This window comes from Cervus elaphus, chromosome 27 (genome assembly GCF_910594005.1).
Source record: "Cervus elaphus chromosome 27, mCerEla1.1, whole genome shotgun sequence".
Taxonomy (NCBI): domain Eukaryota; kingdom Metazoa; phylum Chordata; class Mammalia; order Artiodactyla; family Cervidae; genus Cervus; species Cervus elaphus.
Window position 1 is genome coordinate 29,718,310 of NC_057841.1, and position 22,000 is coordinate 29,740,309.

General features: G+C 37.2%; 2 protein-coding genes across 5 annotated transcripts in view; both read left to right on the plus strand.

Moving 5' to 3' along the window:
• Positions 1-21,262, plus strand: part of DSC2 (desmocollin 2) — a 36,755-nt gene extending 15,493 nt beyond the window's left edge. For 2 of the 3 annotated variants that reach the window (XM_043888774.1, XM_043888773.1), the window contains exons 7-16: positions 404-570; positions 4,763-4,897; positions 5,489-5,674; positions 7,390-7,640; positions 8,002-8,135; positions 12,642-12,869; positions 15,397-15,633; positions 16,020-16,147; positions 17,745-18,035; positions 18,706-21,262. In XM_043888774.1, coding sequence (XP_043744709.1) covers positions 404-570; positions 4,763-4,897; positions 5,489-5,674; positions 7,390-7,640; positions 8,002-8,135; positions 12,642-12,869; positions 15,397-15,633; positions 16,020-16,147; positions 17,745-18,035; positions 18,706-18,903 — 1,955 coding nt within the window. In that variant the 3' untranslated portion in view covers positions 18,904-21,262. Of the gene's footprint in view, positions 1-403; positions 571-4,762; positions 4,898-5,488; positions 5,675-7,389; positions 7,641-8,001; positions 8,136-12,641; positions 12,870-15,396; positions 15,634-16,019; positions 16,148-17,744; positions 18,036-18,572; positions 18,619-18,705 lie in introns of all 3 variants that reach the window. The other variant, XM_043888775.1, reaches the window with a different exon arrangement.
• DSC1 (desmocollin 1) overlaps positions 1-22,000 on the plus strand; it is a 154,802-nt gene that overhangs the window by 67,926 nt on the left and 64,876 nt on the right. The window contains exon 17 of one of the 2 annotated variants that reach the window (XM_043888781.1): positions 18,706-18,827. The exons of the other annotated variant lie outside the window; for it this stretch is intronic. The gene's annotated coding sequence lies outside the window, so the exon portion shown is untranslated. Of the gene's footprint in view, positions 1-18,705; positions 18,828-22,000 lie in introns of those variants that run through there. 2 annotated transcript variants of the gene reach the window in all.

Below are 22,000 nucleotides of genomic sequence, written 5' to 3' on the forward strand. Positions count from 1 at the left end.
AGATTTTTAGTTATCCTCTAGAAAGATCTAAGTAAGCTAAGAATTTTCAGAGCAAACTGACCCATATGATCAATTTAAGTGCAGGCTTATAAATAGAAAAATCTTAAAGAATAATTGGAATTCTTTAGTTAAGAAATACAAAGGCCATGGGGGGATATTATCAACATTTATAAAATTATACAATAAACATAGTAAATATGGATATGGTCACCAAATTTCAAAATTTTGGAATATTGGGATATTTGAAAGGAAGTGATACTTTATATGGGATCCTGAAAATGTACAAACGTTTTATTCCTGTTATTCGTCGTGCAAAACTTTTTTGTGATAGATAGAGAGGAGTCAAAGGGAAAGTTGGAACTGTAAAGGTTTTGGAAATTAAAGAGGATTTTTGTGTATGTAGGTACTACCGTGGGACAGGTTTGTGCAACAGACAAAGATGAGCCTGACACCCTGCACACGCGTCTAAGGTACTCCATCATCGAGCAGTTTCCAGCATCACCCACCCTCTTTTCTATGCATCCAACCACAGGCGTGATCACCACATCGTCATCTCAGCTAGACAGAGAGGTAACAAATGCTAACAAATAAAACCTGATTTGTTGTTGTTCAGTCACTTAGCCGTGTCTGACTCTTTGCGATCCCATGGACTGCAGCATGCCAATGCCAGGCTTCCCTGTCCACCACCTCCTGGAGCTTGCTCAGACTCATGTCCATTGAGTCAGTGATGCCATCCAACCGTCTCATCCTCTGTCGACCCCTTCTCCTCCTGCCCTCAATCTTTCTCAGCATCAGGGTCTTTTCTAATGAGTCGGCTCTTTTGGTAGTACCTATGTTTCTCTGTATGTTATCTGCAGATAAGCTTTTGAAAAGCATATTGTGAATCTAACAAAAATTATTTTAGGTAGGTTGGTGGAGGTCGTTAACCTTGCAGCATGCTGATTTTGAACTGCTAATTCATTCTCTCCTGGATTATATGATTTATAAAATCAAATTTCCTAATATAAACATATTTATAATTGGAAAAAAACAAGAAATGTAATTGTAAAGTAAAACTTGGAATTTGTGGAATTTTCTTATCTACATATAACAGTGCTTCTCTTTCTATCTGTGTAACTTCATTAACAATCTCATCTACATTTTCCCCTTACATAGATTAAATGAAAGTTTTTCTCTTGCTGATCTCTGATTCAATATTTTCAGTTGACTGACAGGAATCCTTATTTGAACATTTCACAGCTACCTAAGATGCAGTGCATCTAGAATTCTTCTTTCCTTCTGAACATGTTCTCTTTCCCATGCTTTTAGTTAAAATGATATTAGAGTATTCTTTTCCTTTAATGATTTTTCTGTTTTCACCTTGGCTTTATGTTCTCAAGTGGAGAAGGAAATGGCAACCCACTCCAGTACTCTTGCCTGGAAAATCCTATGAACGGAGAAGGGTGTAGGCTACACTCCATGGGGTTGCAGAGTCGGACACGACTTCACTTTCTTTTCACTTTTTGTTCTCAAAATTGTATTTGATGTGTCCTCTTGCAAGTCAAATTACTTTCCAAAGCAAGTTGATATTAACTCCACAATGATCTTACATTCATATCTATCCATTGTCCCTGCAGCTATCCTAGTTTAGTAATTATTCATTTTGTTATTCAACTGTTACTCAACAGTTAGCATTTATTTATCTGAATTCTTATAGTAGCTTATCTGACCTACTTCCTACTTTTATAATCTTTAATTTTAAAATATAGTAATATGTATTTGTCAGGTTTTCCCTTTGATTCCTAAAACTCATATTAATTCATTTCCTCTCCCATGGATTAGGGAAGTGGTCTGCAAGTCTTCTGGTCTCAGGAGCCCTTTATAGTCTTAGATTTTATTGAAAATTCCAGGCTTTTGTTTATGTGGGTTATATTTATCACTGTTTAATCCAAAAATGTTTAAAACTGATAGAAGTTAAAAAATATATATTTACTTAACCATTTAAGGTATTATATGTTAATATAAACAATATTTTTATGAAAATAACCACAGTTCCAAAACAAACAATTTAATGAGGATTAGCATTATTATACATTTTCCAAATCTGATTAATACCTGACTTAATGTAAGAGTGATTAGATTTCATATCTCCTGTGTTCAGTCTGTTATATAGTTTTAGTCAAGGTATATAAAGAAAATCCAAGATGACCTGAAGTTAGAATAGAGAGGAGTATTTTAATAGTAATTCCAGATATTGTGGGTAGTCTTCTTTGATATACTACACCAAAGCTTGACAGGTGGTAGTTTGATAAAAGCGTTTTGCAGTGTGCACTCTTAAGAAGCCTTGTCTGTGAACTTTCATACTTTGTCATATCAAAATCCATTGTCTTGTACTATAAGCGACTAGTTTATTTACCATGTGTGGTTTTGTAACATCATGCATTAGTCATATGGGAAATACTGGTTCACTGAGTTATGCAGATCCCCCAAATATTGACACATTTAATTAAAGAATATTAAAACAATCCCCTACTCATCTCCATTAATACCACAATAGTTCATAAAAGTTTTCTAGAATCCTTATTTTTGCTTGAAAGCTCCAATCGATCATTTGCATCAGGTAGCCTTTTCTTTAAGTGACAGATTTGCCTTATGTATGCCAAAATGTCTTCCAAATACCAAACTGAATAACCTTAGGTGTCTTTTATGTAAAAACAGTTTAGCTTCTAAATCAAACAATCCTGAAAGTACTTTTGGTTGGAAGAACATCATATTATATTATGCAGAAGGGCTTTATACATACCTCCCATTTCTTCACGTGGACTGAAGGTTGAGATTTAATAACAGTGGTTAAAATTAATCATTTTTACTGCATTTACAAGGATATTCCTAAATAAAATTTCTATTTTTAAATTCAATTTTGTTACTTATAATTTATATATTCTTAAAATAAGTCCGTGCCAGTGAAGGGCTTCCTGGGTGGCTCAGGGGTGAAGAATCCACCTGTAATGCAGAGTGCGTTCAATCCCTGGGTCAGGAAGATTGCCTGGAGTAGGAACTGGCAACCCACTCCAGAGTTCTTGCCAGGAGAATCCCATGGACAGAGGAGCCTGGTGGGCTATGGTCCCTAGGGTCACAAAGAGTCAGACACGACTGAAGCGACTGAGCAAGCGTGCATGCACGCACATGCCAGTGAAGAATGGGGTATCATTTGCTAAATGAATGGATTGCTGTCACAGGTCTACAGATTATAGAGATTCTTCATGGAATTTGTATGCTCAGGAAGAGCAGGTTATGAACCAAGTTTTCTTTTATCGAGTCTTAAATAGATTCTTCTGATAAAACACTTGAGAACATTTGACTAATGAAGGAGTCTTGGAGTTCTTTTACCCAAGAAAGCTCTGGACTCACTTTCTGATCCCAGGTTTCTGATTTTTTTTCTGTTGGCCTTCCACGCTTTAATCTCTTTAAGCATCAGAATTTTTCTTCCATCTGAAGATAATCATAGGTTGATATTTAAGTCCCAACCTTTATTTCTGTCTTTGTGTTATCTGCTAGTTGATCATTCCCAATAAGTCATAGTTTGCTACAAATATGCATATTTGTATGCAAAAATGCATATTTCCTCCTAGAAGTATACTAGTCTGAGCTTTTAAAATTTTTGAATAAAATAAGACCATTAATTGTTTCAGCTCTACATATGTGATTGATTATGAGAGAGGAGTAAATCAGGAAAAATCAGGAGTGTAAAAAGTATAGCCATTGAGAGAAATAGTATTAATAGTTTTATTTTAGGTAATATTGAGTCCAGTGCATGAGGACTAGAAAGTTTAAGAAGTCTAAGGGGAGGAAAGGACTTCCCTGATAGCTCAGTTGGTAAAGAATCTGCCTGCAATGCAGGAGACCCCGGTTCAATTTGGTTTTTTAAGAGAAGGGCAACTATTCTAGGTGGAAGGCTAGGAAGTATTTTATATATTTTTTGTCTTATGATAAAAGGTCAATTACTTAGCAGAGGTGTTATTATCATCATTTTATAGAAGAGGAAAACTAAGGAAAAAGACTTTTCCAACTGCCCAAGATTACATTTGCTATTTTTGAAGTTGGGAATAGAACCCAAGCTTCCTAATGTTCAGTCTAGGTGGCGTTATTATTAGAGTTGCTGTTAATCCTTCCATATCTCAATACTTGTGACAGATCAGACCGTTATGAGGGGAAACACACTTTCTTAAACTAGTGATAAGTCTGCAATCTCTGAAGAATAGAAAATCCTTAAAAAACAGACACTATTTTCCATGAAGAGAAAAAAAAAGTTTACAAAGCTCCAGAACTTTCTTCTCATACTAATTTAATCTTTTAATGTCAAGTAAATGTTTAAAATCCACCACTTTTACAAGAGCATATGTTATTGCTTTATTATAACACTGGTATAGAGTCACTGTTAATGTATTTTTGAATGTAAGAATGTACTTTGAATAGGAGATAAAGATTTTGATTAATTACAAGGCAATTTTAAGTATGTTATGACAATATTTTTTCTTTCTGTTAAATAATACAAAAACCAAGTTGACTCTATGAGTAGCACTTTAAATTTGAGAAACTACTATATTTTCATAAATTAATTGAAAATTAGTACGAAGAAATTATTCCTCTGCCAGTATGTGATAATATAAAGTCTAATAGTGTACTTCTTAAATTTTCAATGCAAGGAAAATTATAGAATAAGTTATGATTTCATTTATAAAGTTGCTTTCACTCAGTAATTAAATTCTTACTTTCTTTTCAGCTAATTGATAAATACCAGCTGAAAATTAAAGTACAGGACATGGATGGTCAGTATTTTGGTTTGCAGACAACTGCAGCTTGCATCATTAATATTGAAGATGTGAATGACAACTTGCCAACATTCACCCGTTCTTCTGTAAGTGTGTGATTTTAATATAAGAAAATGTAAAAGGCAGAGTTAACTGCTAAATATGCACATCTCCCTTCATGCCCCATGATTTCAAGGGAAGTATTCCCAGCCATATGTTAGTAGTTTGGACTTGGGGTTTAAAATCATGTAAACATAGTTTTGGGCTTCCCTGATAGCTCAGTTGGTAAACAATCCACCTGCAATGCAGGAGACCCTGGTTTGATTCCTGGGTCAGGAAGATCCCCTGGAGAAGGGATGGGCTACCCACTCCAGTATTCTTGGGCTTTCCTTGTGGCTTAGCTGGTAAAGAATCTGCTTGTAATGTGGGAGGCCTGGGTTCGATCCGTGGGTTGGGAAGATCCCCTGGAGAAGGGATAAGGCTACCCACACCAAGTATTCTGGTCTGGAGAATTCCAGGCCAGGACTGTATATATAGTCCATGGGGTCGCAAAGAGTCGGACACGACTGAGCAACTTTCACTTTTACTTCTTAAACATAATTTTTGGAAATTAGAAGAACCAGGCTTACTTTACATGATGTTCTGCTTTTGTGAGAATTACTAATTAAAACTTCTTTTGTCATTTTTTGTTATTTTAGTATGTGGCATCCGTGGAGGAGAATAGAATTGATGTGGAAATCTTACGTGTTGCCGTTCAGGATAAGGATTTAATCAATACTGCTAATTGGAGGGCTAATTATACCATTTTAAAGGGTAATGAAGATGGAAATTTTAAAATTGTAACAGATTCCGAAACCAATGAAGGAGTTCTGTGTGTGGTTAAGGTAAGAATAAATCAGCAAATTAGTTATTTGCAGCTTATAATATGATAGATTAGTATACTAGAGCTTAATGAAAATAAAGGAATTCTAGTAAATATAGATCTAAAATAGACAGTTAAGTAAATGTAAATACTGTGTTCTTCATGTGTATAGTGGGATGATTGTACTCATTTTGGAGAACATTTTGTAAAGGTATGATAGTTTAGAATTATTATATATATGTATGTTCAATTAATATGATGTATTACCCACTTTGTAACGAACATCTCTGGGTTTTTTTTCCTTTTTTTGTTTTAACCAGTATCTCTTAACAATTAAAAAGCTAGCACAGCTTTGGCACCTGTGGGACACTGCCAGGCTTTCCTAGTCCATTCTTTCTATCGCTGTGTCAAGGAGCTTCTCCTTCATTACTGAATTTCCCAAATAATCAGTTATTCTTGGTCAGACTCATAGGGAAGCTGTTTATAGATCTGTTCTTTTGAATACAGTGTACATTAGGTTCTTAACTTCCTGGTTCAGAACGGGAGTCCTCAATCATTCAAAGATGTAAATACTTCCAAAACCTCTTTCTAATAATCTCTAATTGTCTCAGGAGACATCACTGCTAATTCAGGTGGCAGAGTTAACCCATAAAGTCACCTGAGCTCTGGCTTTGGACAAAACCATAGAAGCCTATGGTTCTGCTGCCTCTTTTACTAGAACATAATTCTATCCTGGGTCTCTGTGGTTTCCCTTTTCTACATTCACAAAGAGAATGGATTAAAAATGATGATTGGTTTTTCTTACTGTGATGAAAATTAGCTGCAGTCTGTGGGTTAATATTGGCTTCAAACAGCAAAGGGATTGTCCCTTAAATCTTGTTTCTTTCTTCCTCCAACCCTGCCCTAATCCTTGGCATTATAGAAAGGAAATACATCTCTGTGAAATCTTTGACAGCACAGGGGCCCAGCCTGGTATACTCTGTGATGACCTTGAGAAGTGGGATGGAGGGAGGGAAGGGAGGCTCAAGAGAGAGGGGATGTATGTATAGTTATGACTGATTCGAGTTGCAGTGCAGAAACCAACACAACATTGTAAAGCAATTTTCCTCCAATTAAAAGATAGAGGAAAAAAAATTCTGTCTTCTGGGAAATGGTTTCACCCATTTTCAATACAGCTACGAATTAGGCAACATAAAATTAACACCTTCCATTAAACTTGGTATTACCCACTTTTTAAAGAGTAATTAGGGTAAAAAAGGTAGAAAAGGAAAGTGCAAAGCCCATAATCTTTCTATTTTCTTGTCTCTTATCTTAAAAACATCTTATAAAATTTGACCCACCTTTTCTACCCTAAACGAGGTACAAATATTTGTATTTATCTCAGGAGGATAGGATAAACTGATGCCCAAATTGATGGAATAGTAAGTTACTGTTGACTAGAGCGTGAAGTCCCAAAAGTAATATTTCAAATAATAATAGTTCATTAAATACTATCTGAAATTGCTGTTAGAACCTGTGATGTTGTGTTAAATTTGCAATTGAAGGATTCTTTTCTGTTTTTTTTGCTGGTTCTACCCAAATACTGAATCAGCACATCTGTGGGTATATGTTTAGTATTTTCATGACTCTTCCTGAGGCAGCACTTAGTACGTATTTCTGAAGCTAACTAGTTACACACTAGTTCACATGGCCAAATACTGCCTCTTGATCTGATTTTCAACATGCTTGCTTTTGTAGCCACTGAATTATGAAGAAAAACAGCAGGTGACCCTGCAAATTGGTGTAGTTAATGAAGCTCCATATACTGGTAGTTCAAGATCAACCATGAACACAGCAACAATCACTGTTAATGTGCTAAATCAGGATGAGGGCCCTGAGTGTGACCCTCAGGTACAAACTGTTCGAATGAAAGAAAATGTACCAGTGGGAACAAAGAACATTGGCTATAAAGCATATGACCCGGAAACAAGAAGTAGCAGTGGCATAAGGTACTTGTAATTCTATTTTAGTGAACGTCAAGTTGACCATGTTTTTTTTCCTTAGAAAAGGAAAAAAAAGGTTCTGTGTACACTGGGCTTCCCAGGTGGCTCAGCTGGTAAAGAATCCGCCTGCAATGTGGAAGACCTGGATTTGATCCCTGGGTTGGAAGATCCCCTGGAGAAGGGAAAGGCTACCCACTCCAGTATTCTGGCCTGGAGAAGTCCATGGACTGTATAGTCCATGGGGTCGCAAAGAGTCAGACACGCCTGAAATGACTTTCACTTTTTAAAATGTGTAATTTATTTTGATATTAGGATTGTTATTTGACTTATGATCTGTTTTGTTATTTTAACTCATCATTTTTCACAGATATATGAAGTCAAGTGATCCAGAAGGGTGGGTCGATGTGGATGAAAACTCAGGAGTAATCACCATTTTGAAAAGACTCGATAGAGAAGCCAGAAGTGGTGTATATAATATTTCAATCATTGCCTCAGACAAAGGTAAGGACTTTGTGTTTAAGCCAGCTATGTAGACTCTCAATCATGTACATCCTCCATTTTTAAATTAACAATGTATATTCAGAGTTTTTTCCTCCCCAGATGACAAGTATTGAGGAGTTTGTTATTATTTATTAACTCAAGTTTGCTTTCCAGTAGCACCCTCAATTTTGTATGTAAGTATAAAATAATTTAGTCATGGAAAATATACGACTGTAATTTATTAAAATTAAAGAATCATTCATTTTAGTTGAGAAAATTAGTAAAATCAGCTTCAATTTATTTATTCATATCTCTTAAAAAATACTTCAGTAGGAAAATTCATTAGAGAGATAATATACTTAATTTCCTCATAGACAGTCCTAAGAGGGCTTCCCCAGTGGTGCTAGTATTAGAGAACCCGCCTGCCAATGACAGAGACATAAGAGATTCTGGTTCAGTCCTCGGGTCGGGAAGATCCCCTTGAGGAGGACATGGTAACCCTCTCCAGTATCTTGCCTGGAGAATCCCGTGGACAGAGGGGCCTGGCAGGCTATAGTCCATGGTGTGCAAAGAGTCAGACATAACTGAAGCTACTTAGCACACACAATCCTAAAAATGTTATATCTTTCTACAGGAAACTAACAATATACTTGGGGGTTAGTATACTGATACCATAAAATTAGAAAAACAAATACTGTGAATCCACAAAATCATGTAAAATGTAAAATCATTTTCTATGAGCCCTGTAAAGTTGGAATGTGAGCACAATGATCAGGAATGGGATCCTCTTAGTACATAAAATATAATTTTTACCGTAACATACATTTGAACTTTGTGTCTCTGTAAAATAAATGTTAATTACAGTAAACATAAATTATTATACTGTAGCTTGCAAAATAAGATTTTAGAAGTGACTTTGGAGGATGTTTTAGGTACTTCAGCTTTTTCTAAATTAATGAGAAATGGCTCATATCCATTGATTGATTTGGTAAAGTTGAAATCATAGTTAATTTAACTTCATCCAATTAAAGACTATCCTTAAAGACCTCAGCTTCCTTTGTCCCTTTGTCAAGACATGTTTTTTGGTCAAAGACAAGTGAAAAGAGAAATAATATGAATATCAAGTCCATTATTTTTACATTTTATATTGCAGTTGGCAAATGGTTTGTTCATTGACGAGATAAAAATTAGTCTGAAATGAGAGATTTTGGATATGATTTTTATTCCACATTTTCCTCTGTTGCAGAGGAGATAAAAATAAGCGAGAGAGCAAATGTTTCATGGCGTTTAGATGAGAGGCACTGTATCATCTTTGTGGTCGAAAATAAATGTGTAATGGGGACTTTTCCATTCATTTCTTTTGAAGCTGGTCGGGGATAAGTAACTCGACATATTTTTTTTTTTTATATGAACTGAGATTGTACTAAAGTATGTTTTTTATTTATTTTTGTTCTTTACCTTTTTAAAAGATCTATATCAACTCATTCCCTTTGGACCTTCCCCACCCCACCTGCTTCCATATGAGAAATGCTGTCTTCTGTGAGCATTGACCTCTGGGCTTATGCTAAATTCCTCTCTCCGGCTTCCCTACATACAGCACTTGCTTCCTCTTTTAAAAATCCTCCCTCAAGTCTTCAATGTCTCAGCTTTACCACACATTCCTCTCATATCTCTGTACTTTCTGGTTTTACTGCCTTCCCATCTCCTAAACATAGGTCTTTTTTAAGCTTTGAGTTCAATTTCCCTTCTTGATCTAACCTCAGCTGGCAGTTTCACCCAGGTGTCTCCTCTGTGTAGTTGGGAGGAGGAGGAGTGTGCTTTCAGATTTGTAAAAACATTTAGCAGGAGAGTGTCATGCACATAAATTGTGGACCACTTTCCAGGACAATTTTGAAATTGGTATTTACCCGTATAGAATTGGGAACTAGGACTTCCCAAGTGGCGCTAGTGGTAAAGAACCTGCCTGCCAATGCAGGAGACATAAGAGATGCGGGTTTGATCCCTGGGTTGGGAAAATCCCCTGGAGAAGGGCATGGCAATCCACTCCAGCATTCTTGCCTGGAGAATCACAGGGACAGAGGAGCTACAGTCCATAGGGTTTCAAAGCGTTGGACACAACTTAAGTGACTTAGCATGTACACACGCATATAGAATTATATTAATATTAGAAGGTGAGCATTGCATGCATATAATCCAGTAAATAAAAGAATATGATTTATTACTAACACATGAAGAACAGAGCTGTGAAATACCAAGTTAGATGTCTAAAATCTTTGGTTGAAATATTCTATACCAATGCTGATCACAGTGTGCAAAAAAAAGTTTATTGAACAGCTCTACACATTTCATGAAAGGGAAACTCAAGCATTTATTACAGTGGTAGAACAGCAAACACTGTAGAGGTCAATTTTTAAAGCCATTACAATTAATCAGATTCAGTCAGTAAAACATGTACTTTCAACTCTGTTTGGGCCCAAATCGAAAGAAATATTCAAGACATCCTGTAATCCTTATTTTCAGAGAGAGCAAGAAAACACTATGTAGCTTGAGAACCAGAAAAATCTGAAGGAAGAGAATATTCTGTCCTAATAGAAAAGTTTGTCAGGCAGGTAAAATACATGTTTGCATATATTCCTGCTACCTTTCTGTCTTTTTTTTTTTTTAAGTTGTCCAAAGTGAGAGATAGTTTCCTTGTTTCTTGTATCTCATTTCTTCTCTTCTAGTTATCTTTTCTTCTTGCTGAACTACATGCTTTACTAGTTCTTTCAGTGGTGCGATGTGGGTGATAAACCCTGTCAGTTTTATTGTTCTGAAAAATATTTCAATATGGTCCTTATGTTTGATTTTGTCATTTGACTTAGTTTAAAATTTTGAGTTAACTCTCTTTCCCTCATTACCCTGCAAGTGGTACTCCATCATCCTTTGGCATTTCTCGCTTATTTTGCTGTCTATTTATTGTCTTTTTGTAGGTAATACATCCAGATAACTTTTGTAGTTCCCTAGGTTGTATTCAATATATAGTTTTAATTCAGTGTTTATGCTGAGAATTTAGCTTTATTCACCCAGCACTGCAGTCAGATCAGAACATTAAAAAAAAAAAAAAATCCATGTTTTTCTTTAATTCTGGGATATTCTCAGCCAGTATTTCTTTAAGTATTGCTTCCCTCCCATTCTATTTATCCTTTTCTTCTAGAATCCCTATTAGATGATTATTAGATTATTTCTACTGGCATTTCAACTGTCATTTGCATTCTTATTTAAACAGTTAACTTTATGTTTTTGAAGATAGTAAATATTCATGATTTGAAGCTATCTTGCATAGAGTGAGTTAATCTTCTGATGAGTGATTTTGTTGGCTTTCCTTTAAGCATTAACCTTGCTCATTCTGGAATTTTAATTTGCAGGATATTAAATAGGAGGTATTAATTTGCCTTCAACTTCAGACTTTTCCTCTCTTCCACTTTACCCCTGAGCAATTTTGTAGTTGCTTCCACCATGTCCTTTTCTGTGGCCCCCAGTTCAGAACCGGTTTCTTAACTTGATGGGCTGTGGCTCCTGGCCCATGATGACCCTTGAAATTCAACTGGTCCTGTTGTTGGGTTGAGGTAGTGGCTGCAGGGCTCTGCCTGTTCTCCCAGCTCTCCTTAGGAGAGCAGCTTCGTATAAGACATAGCCCCGGGTCGCAGATGGCACAAGTTTTTTCATCCTTTTTTCCACCTCTCATAACCATGGCCTCCTTATTAATAAGCAGAAATAAAAGATATTTTAGACACACAAGTCCTGGATTTATGTTTACTTTTAGGCTTCACAACTGTGTTACTCATTTGTAGCCAGGACCTGCCCACTTCATCTTCAAATCTCCCAGGTTTTCCACTGCAGTGCTCTGTACAAAGTAATTACTCAGTAAATTTATTGTCTGGGTTGATAGATGAATTCCTTAGGCTACCTCAGAGTGATTATTCAGGTTTGCAAGTGATTTTCCACTTCTGGGGTGTTTTGTGTGTTAAACGTTTCTGTGTACTAATTTTGTTCTAATCTTCCAAATGCATATCTTATGCCTTTTACCTTTTACTTTTCCTGCCCCCAAACCTTAAGTGCTTTCCACATGCCTTCCCTTTCATTATGTCCAGAACATTGGTCTGTGTATGTGTTTTCCCACCTCATTAAATCTCCTTGTGTTTTGACTATACCAGAAATGCCCTTTTTGGTCCTCCCTTCCTCTTTTTAAAAATCTGTCAAAACTCACCTCTACAACAATTCCATGTCTATGGCAGCTTTTTAGTGAATGGATGACAAATCTAAAGAGCAGTTATTTTCTGTACAACATATTTGAAATGGATTTTGTCTTTCTTTTTTTTTTTTTTTTTTTGCCTTTCTTTTAATGTACCTTAATGATATAACCTAGGACTGTGCTTGTTCCTGTCATTTCTATTGTACAAGTGCCTAATAATGTGTAATTTTCAATGTGTAATTGCCTAATAGAAACTCAAAAATCAAGAAATTATATTTTCATATCCAATTTTCTAGATGGGAGAACATGTAATGGAGTACTGGGGATTATTCTTGAGGATGTGAATGATAACGGCCCAGTCATACCTCAGCGGACGGTGATAATCTGTAAACCTGTCATGTCGTCGGCCGAGATTGTTGCTACAGATCCAGATGAACCCATACACGGCCCACCCTTTGACTTCAGTTTGGAAGGTGCTTCTGATTCAGAGGTACTTAGAATGTGGAGACTGACGAAGGTTAACGGTATGTATTTCTAAATGTTACTCTGTCGTTTTCAGCATCAAAATGTCTAAAATATAGAAGAATAATTCACTGTGTGGTAACCACCACCAACAAATGAGGGCGAGTTTCGCAGCGTTGGTGCCGTGGGAAGAGTCTGTTTCTGGTCAGTCCTGTGCCGAGATTCCCTACGGTTTGTGTGAATTCTCATTCCCGTGCTACACGCTATCCCTCCCGTCCCGACCCCACCAGACTAGGTCTGCTAGAACCACTGCCAGGCTTGTGTGCCTCCCACCCACACAGATTTTTCACACGACGGTGGTTTCCTTGGTCAGAAGGGAATCCCCATTCTTTGCAGGTGTGTTCCCAGGGAAGCGGGCGCTGAGATCGTGTTTCTAGGCTGAAAGTTTATCAAGGCATTTCCTTGGCATCAGTAGACGTGAATGGAAAGGAAACTCAAGCTGCAGCTCAGGCGGAAGGACAGCCTTGACTAACGCATGAGTCATCCCCATTCCCGAGTGGCCATTCCGTTCTGTGCTCTTCCGTGACTCTGCCAGTGGGTTGGGCTGCCCGAGGGGGCATGACCTTTGGCAGGAAGGCCCAGTCCCTGGCATTGCTGATAGCCTCCCAAGCAGCTGGGACAATACCTCCCTGATTGCAGGGGATCTGGGAGTGCATCACGGTGTCCACTGTATGATCCCTTCTCTGCACTGCACTGACTTCTGACTGTTTCTTATCTAATGTTTTTCATGTGGGATTCTTCCCCCACTTGGTCCCAGTGTGTATTTCTGACTTTACCTTTGTTAAAATCTCTGGTGGCAAGAATGGCAAAAGCAAAAGGAGCTTCTCTCCATGCCCCCGTTGCCTCACTCCCTACATCAGCTCATAACTTGCCAGCACATTCTGTGTCTCTTGACGGCACAATCTGTGTATCATGTCCTGTCAGTCCAGCTTTCCCGACCCTAACGCTAACCTTCATCTACTGGAAACTGAATGGGAGTTACCTTTAAAATGCCCTTGAATGGTTTTCATCCCCATGCTTTCAGTGAATCTTTCTTGACTCCCTATTATAAGTTGCTGTGTGAACTGACATAATTTTCAGTGTCTTTAATAGCATTCCAATGAGTCCCAGGTGGAGCTAGTGGTAAAGAGTGTGCCTGCCAATGCAGGAGACATAAGAACTACGGGTTTGATCCCTGGGGGAAGATCCCCTGAAGAAGGGAATGGCAACCCACTCCAGTATTCTTGCCTGGAGAATCCCACAGACAGAGGAACTTGGAGGGCTATAGTCCATGGAGTCGCAAAAGTTGGACACAACTGAAGTGACTTAGCATACCAATGAGTGTGTATGTGAGAAGCAACCTTATATTTAGATGACTTCTTCTACTACTTCTTTGATGCTACTTCTTTGATGTCATAATATCATATCTTTTTATATGTTAAAAGAGGTGGTAATTTAAAAAAAAATCCCTACTCAGTACAGTGAAATACTAACAGGATTATGTTGGTCAAAGCTGTATTAGTTTAAAGTTTTGCTGGGCTGTGAAGTAGTCCAAAAGCCTGGGAAACACTAAGTTGAGAAGACTGTGTCTTAAAGAGGCTTTAGGTCTCATTATACTATTTATTCTTCTTGGGTATTCATTTATTCATGTGTAAAATGCGTTTATAGAGGGGAGTAAATAAGACAGACAATGCAATAGACCATGGTATGTTTTGAATCCTATATTTTGGTTTTGTTAGTCTTATTATTATTTCTTACACATTCATGGACACTGGGTTAATCATGCTTTCTTTTAAAGTTGACTCAATTCAATGATTTATTTTTTTACGCAAATATTGAAGTTACATTTAGAGCGTCAAATATGAAATAATAAAAATGTCACACCGGGCCAGCTAACTGGGGAGGATTATTCTTGGGCATGGGCATGTGTAATCTATATGTAAAGTAGTATATTTTTGGCTCTGTCCCCAAGACTGTTGGATTTTGATCTGGATATTTTCCACTCTTGACTTAAAGAAAAAAATATCAAAAGGAAAAAATAGAAGGTTGGTCCCAGTGTTTTATAGGATTATGAGAAGAAGTTCCAGCATCATGACTGATGCCTTGATAGTAAGTTCATGGTTTGGCATAATATATGAAAATAAAGTAAGGAGAAATATCCGGAATTCAGACTATGAAATTCTCTGATGAATCATGCATAAAAGAAGATACATGAAAATTAAAATTTTGGTCATATTAAAACTTTTAAAGATATGATAAAAGTCAATCTCTTAACAAATCTGTTATTTGTGATAAGAAGGGTTTGTGTACGGACAGATAAAATATATTACTACAAAAGCCAAAAGACCTTTATACAAAGAGGCAGCATAGACAACCTTGTATATGATCAGAAAGATTTCGTCCATGCACACTTGCAATCATGTAGCACTTGTGCTGTTCCCATTTGGAATATCCATTGTATGGAAATAATAGTGAATATCCTGTCACTAGTTATTTATGCCCAGGAGAAATCAATGACATTCTATAAGTCATGGTTTTATTTCCTTTCAGGTGTATCAGCACGTCTCTCCTATGTGAATGACCTCCAGTTTGGAAAATATACAGTCCCTGTCAGAGTTACAGATAGACTCGGCCTGTCACTTGTCACTCGCTTAGACGTGATATTATGTGACTGTGTTACCCCAAATGACTGCATCACTCGCTCAGGTCCGAGTGATGGCACCAGAGAAGTGATACTTGGAAAGTGGGCCATCCTTGCAATATTGTTGGGCATAGCACTGCTATTTTGTAAGTCTTTTCATGAATTTAAACGATAACCTTTATAGTAACTTTCAGGACACATTCTTAGAATCAACACTGTTATCTATGGCTGCTCATTTGCATATAGCTATATTTCTATTTAATACACACATATTTAATTCTTATATTGAAACTGCATGTAGGTATCATATCAGCGCTGTCGTAATTGCTGCAGACATAAAATTCAACACAAATACAGCACTGAGTGTGTCCTTGTTTGTGGCATTATCCATTTAAGGCAGGCTTTTCTAATGGATGCTGCTTTGACTCAAGCAATAGTATTTATGTTTTCCAGAAAGTTGTTTTTGTATTTGTCATCATAAATTCATAACAGTCTTTTATGATAAACCAAAGTCATCCCTCTCATCCTGCAGGTGTCCTATTCACCTTGGTCTGTGGGGCTACTACTGGGGCAGCCAAAAAGCCAAAAGTATTTCCTGATGATTTAGCTCAGCAGAACCTCATCGTGTCAAACACTGAAGCTCCCGGTGATGACAAAGTGGTAAATTGTTTGTCTTTTCAAAATAGGTACAGACGATAGGAATTTCCCTGGTGGTCAGTGGTTAAGACTCTGCACTTTCACTGTAGGGGGCGCCGGTTCAGTCCTTGGTCAGGGAGTTAAGATCCCTCCTGCCACGTGGCTCAGCCAAATATTAGTATACATTCAAACAATAAATATGCCTAAACAACTGTAGTGATCTTTTCTGGGAAAAGTTCTGTTGAAATCAGATAGCTTACAATATATAACATGTCATCAGTTGCAGGGGACAAATCAAATGACATTGATCCCATGGTGATATGTGGCATTTCAATTTGGCCATGTAATGTTACTTAATAGTAAAAATCCTTTGGCATATCGTTATTTTTTTTTTTTCCTATTTCAAATGTGTCACGGCTTCAACTTTAAATCCTGTCATTTTTATATATTGAAGCTGCTGGTTGTGCTGTAAAAGGGTTTCATTTAGTTATTCACCGATCATCAGCATAATGGTTTTAATTTTTTTTCTGGCAGCAGCCATAAAATGGTTTCAGGCTTTGATCATCGTGGGAAGAACTTTAATGGAGGCTTTCAGGCTCTACTATGGGTTAGAAAGGAGCCTGCGGTCAAATATATGAAGCAATCATGCTAACAGGTGATTGCACTGCTTCAGCATTGGGTTCCAGCCTAGTATGTGGATGAAGGAAAGAAGTGAAGTGAAAGTCACTCAGGCGTGTCTGACTCTTCGCAACCCCATGGACTATTCAGTCCATGGAATTCTCCAGGCCAGAATGCTGGAGTGGGTAGCCTGTCCCTTCTCTAGCGGATTTTTCTGATCGAGGAATGGAACCAGAGTCTCCTGTATTGCAGGCGGATTCTTTACCAACTGAGCTATGAGGGAAACTCTAGTATGTGGATGAGGAACAAATAAATTCCCTACCAAAATGTAATTGATGATTAGAGCAGAAAGGATCTAGAAAACAAAAGGATGTTGGCATCTAGGAAGGTATTAGAAAAAATGAAACTTAGAGTTTCCTATAAAAACATAACATGGAAAGTTAGTGTCCAGAGCTTTGGTGTCCTTACTTTCTCTGCTGATTTGTTTTTATTTAATTAGATGACAAGTATTTAATATTGCTGCTTTTTACGGCAACTTGTTATTTCTATTAATTTTGTTTCAGTTGAAGGGAACTCAGTTAGTCACTGAATAAAAATACCGATTATTATTTCTGTTTCTGTTCTAGTCAGGTGAAGGGACTGAATTTAAGCAGCATCAATCTGTGTGAGACAATAGTGTGGAATCCTGAGATGTGAGATACTGGAAGGATTTCACAAATGAAGTTGTACAGTAGTCTAAGAAGTTATTAAAGAAGGAGTACACATTAAGTTTTCTTACTTAACTCAAGGCTCAGACCACTTGACATCTTGCAGTTGGCTTCCTGTATTGGAAGCTACCTAGTAAAGTAGTAGAATTAAGGTAGTTAGGTACTCAGGGTTGCCAAGACAGATTGAATTCCAGCCCTTGGAATGCTTACCTCTTAGCACGAAAATTCATGGTTTTCTCTTTTTCTCATTTTTTGGTTTTCTCTGTAATTCCCCATTGCCAACTGTTTTGTTTCAGTATTCCACAAATGGTTTCACAACCCATGCTGTGGGTGGCTCTGCTCAGGGAATTTGTGGCACCCTGGGATCAAGAGTGAAAAATGGAGGGCAAGAGACCATCGAGATGGTAAAAGGAGGGCACCAGACCATGGAGTCCTGCCAGGAAACCGGGCATCATCACACCCTGGAACGGTGTAAGGAAGGTGGACAGCACACTCTGGATTCCTGTAGAGGAGGACCAATAGCAACCGACAACTGCAAATACACATACTCCGAGTGGTACTCTTACACCCAGCCCCGTCTCGGTGAAGTGAGTTTCCCATAAATCTGTTTTGCTTTCTTTTCAACTTTCTAAATGATTATGAAATGATTATGATTTTGATTTTTCACCTAATGATTAATCTACTCATTAGAAATTTGATTTTCCTCAATTTTGATTGAATTGCAATCAGAGGTTAAATGGGTATTGACTTTTCTTCCTGTTTTGTTTGGCTGTTCATTCTTTCTGAAAGAATGAGATGATACTTAAATTCTTTTTCTCATGGCCTTGTGTTGCCATTTTCCATCAGACAAATCAGATCTTAGAGACCAACAGTGGAATCTGAGGGAATTCCAACCTGCAGTCACTCTGCCTATCTGGAAAGCTTTGAGCCACATGCATTCGGGTTCAGTTGTATGAATGCATTTCACATTAGCCATAATCTGGAAAGGGAAAGCAATGATAACTTAAAACAAACGCTTGCGTACTTGCTGCCACATGTGTGACTTTTAGAAACCTGCTATGTAGTGAATTAATTGATGGTGTGATTTATGATACAGACCAATCATGTGCATTTTTTATACATAGGAATCCATTAGAGGACACACTCTGGTTAAAAATTAAACAATGAAAGGTAAATCAAAGCAATTATTTTTATGCTAGTAAGTCTTGGTGTTTAAAATAATAATAATAAAGTATGTTGTGTTTTTCCTCTTGGCAGAAGGTCCGGCAGTGTGATCAGGATAACACCCATATGCAAGCTCAAGACTATGTCCTGACCTATAACTACGAAGGAAGAGGATCAGCAGCTGGATCTGTGGGCTGTTGCAGCGAACGACAAGAAGAAGATGGACTTGAGTTTTTGGATCATCTGGGACCCAAATTTAGGACACTTGCGGAAACATGCATGAAGAGATGAGTTCCTTCTAAATGGTCTACAAAAGTCAATGGTTTATTGTTGTTGTTGTTTTTTTTTTTTATAAGCTAAGATTTTTTTAAAATATAGAAGATGCTATATTTGGGGCTTTTCCCCTTAATTTTGTTGGAATCTCTTTAGCCAAATGCGCATTCACTGAGGGATGCTGTAAATAACTACACAAATTTCCTGGCTTTTTCATAGTGTTTAGTTACTTATCTTCCACCTAAGGACACCTGCAGATAGACAAGAAAGTCTGTGTTATTGTTTACATTTGGGTATAATGACAGCAGCCAATGTATAGTGCAATACAATGTAATGAATTCACGTGTATATCATAGATTACTTGAAGTAGAACCAAATGGAAAATTATAGAGACCTTGCTCTAATTTAATCTTCAGTTACCTAATTCATTGATCATTTGTATGGTACTTAAAGACTGCTGTTCTCCTAAACATTCTGAAGTGTTTATACTGCATTCTTGATGTTGTTTTAGTCTTGTAACATGACCTGTCTTCATAAAGCAAGTGTTGACTGTTATTATAATTCCATTTTGGTGGAGTTTAGTTTCTGCCTTGTATTCTTTGTGAAATCTGGCACTGAATTACACTTGCTCTGTTACTCACCTTCTCCGAACATTTACATTTTAAAAAATGTTGTAAGAGTGTATTTTTATTTCTGTGAGGTTTTGGTCTTTGGTCTCCTAGTCCCCGCTCTCCACCGCCCCCTCCGTCTCTGTCTCTCACCTTCTCCCTCCTCCCTTCGTCCCCTTCACTTCCTTCTCCCTCTCTCTCTTTGTCTCTATCTTGTTTGTGTTCTTAAAGTTTGTATTTGGGTTGGAGAACCTAAATATAGTTAAAAGCCATCTCTCTTTCCTCTCTTATAAAGTTCTGTGTTTCTGTTTTATATAAGCACCTGTATTCTTGGCTTTTCTTAAAAATCAATGTAATGTTGATTTTATGGTTTGAACTATTTTGGTGCTTGCTTCATTATCTTCCCTACAGAGACCCTTTAATTTTGCCACTGAATTGTAGAAATATATCATGCTTTTATTAGGTGCAGCATTTTATGTTAACAAAAGGAATACTGTAATTAAAATTGGGATGTGGACATTTAGTATATAAGAGTATATTTGTTTGGTTCTCAGTTGCTCAGTGGTGTCTGACTCTTTGTGACTGCATGGACTATAGATGCCAGGCTCCTCTGTCCCTGGGGTTTCCCAGGCAAGATTACTGGAGTGGGTAGCCATTCCCTTCTGCAGGGAATCTTCCCCACCCAGAGATCGATCCCATGTGTCCTGCATCTCTTGCACTGGCAGGCGGATTCTTTACCACTGCACCACCTGGGAAGCCCAGTAGTATATTTATAGTTCATTATTGCAAAGATCCAGTTTATAAATGCAAAATAGTGATGGTTTTTGAAATAAGCTTTGAAATGCAGGGATCTTGAAAGCAGTCTAGGAATAACATAGCTTTTTAGATGAGATGGCTAGTTACATCTATGTGTTTGTAAAGTTTTTTTTTTTTTTAATATTATAAGATTAAAGTTTTTAATGGATGTAGAAGTGGTCCAAACTATTTAAATTTTGAATTAATAAGACAAAATTAAACTTAATAGCCAACCAAATTCCAGGCTAGGTTTCACAGCTGATTTCAGTCAATGAATTTTCTATCTATACTAACCATTGGACATTTAAAAAATATTTCTGATATTTAGAATTGTTAATGATATACCTGCTTTTGGATTCACAAGATTGGCTTATACCAATCATTTTTAAGAATTAACATTGGGTAGTTTATTGAATACTCTGTTTATCTTTTCAGTAGTTTTATTGCTGCTCAGTCAAAAATACAGTTTCTCAATGTTATTTATAAATTCTTGTACATGACTAGTTATGATAAAGTAAATCAGGTAGTTTTAAAAATCAGTGTGTTTGTTAATCATGTGTCTGATATGAGCTTATGGGATGGTGCTTTTCTTACTTAAAGAAGTGAGGTTCTTTTAGAATCCTTTTCTACACATTTTAGACTTTTAGAGTTTGATTTGGAGAGGTCTTTGGTTGTTACCATCACATTTATCTAATTTTACTGTTCTAAAGACTGTGATGCTATTGAATGTTGGTTAAATTGTATAATTTTTCCATGTCTGATTTTCTTCATCTAAAATGGGGGATAATAATAGAACTCCTTTTCTAGGGTTCTCTTGGATTGGCTGTAAGACATTTGAATAAAAAATGGTTTTTAAGCATGAAAGTCATGCAGAGTGGTCCACCCAAAAGGCACTCCTAATAAAACTAAACAATTTTAAATAAGTTGCATGAACAACCCATTTCATGTTAACAAAAATCAATAAGATAATGGAAGGATTGTCTTTGTTGTTGTTTTGTTTTTGACTTTTGAATATCTGTCAGTTGAACGTATGTTTCTTTGCAATGATCATCCAGTGACAGAGTCTTCTATTTCCAGTGTTTCAGAACATACATTGCAAAGATTGCTGAAGTATCTGCAAAGGATTGCTTTGTTGCAAGTAATATGAAACTACTTTGTTCAAATTGAATGGAAAGAAGAACATCCACTTCTTAAAATGGACACTAATTATGGACCCCTATGAAAATTACATGTGCTTAACACGACTCCTTCAAGCTTATTCTTAGCTGTTCTTCTAGCTTCTTCTGCTAAGGAATGGTTTTCCTCAGAGGCAAGCAATTGCTTGCCTGGGAGTTTAAGACTCTTTGGCATTCACTGTGATATAACCTAAATGCAAACACTCGAGAAAGACCACCTTGATGCAAAGGCCGAGCCCCGCCCTTATTGGCTGTGGGATTGGAGAAGTCACTCAGACTTTGAGTCTAGTTTCCTCACTTGTATGACCTGTACTGAGGGTGTTGGAAGAGTCTGCATGCGTGCTAAGTTGCTTCAGTTGTGTCTGATTCTTTGCGACCCCATGGACTATAGCCTGCCAGGCTCCTCTGTCTGTGGGATTGTCCAGGCAAGAACACTGAAGTGGGTTGCCAGGCCCTCCCCTCCTCCAGGGTCTGGAAGAGTCTGCTTCATAGTTGTCAGAAACAAAAGAGTTAATTCATGAAAAGACTTGTCACCGA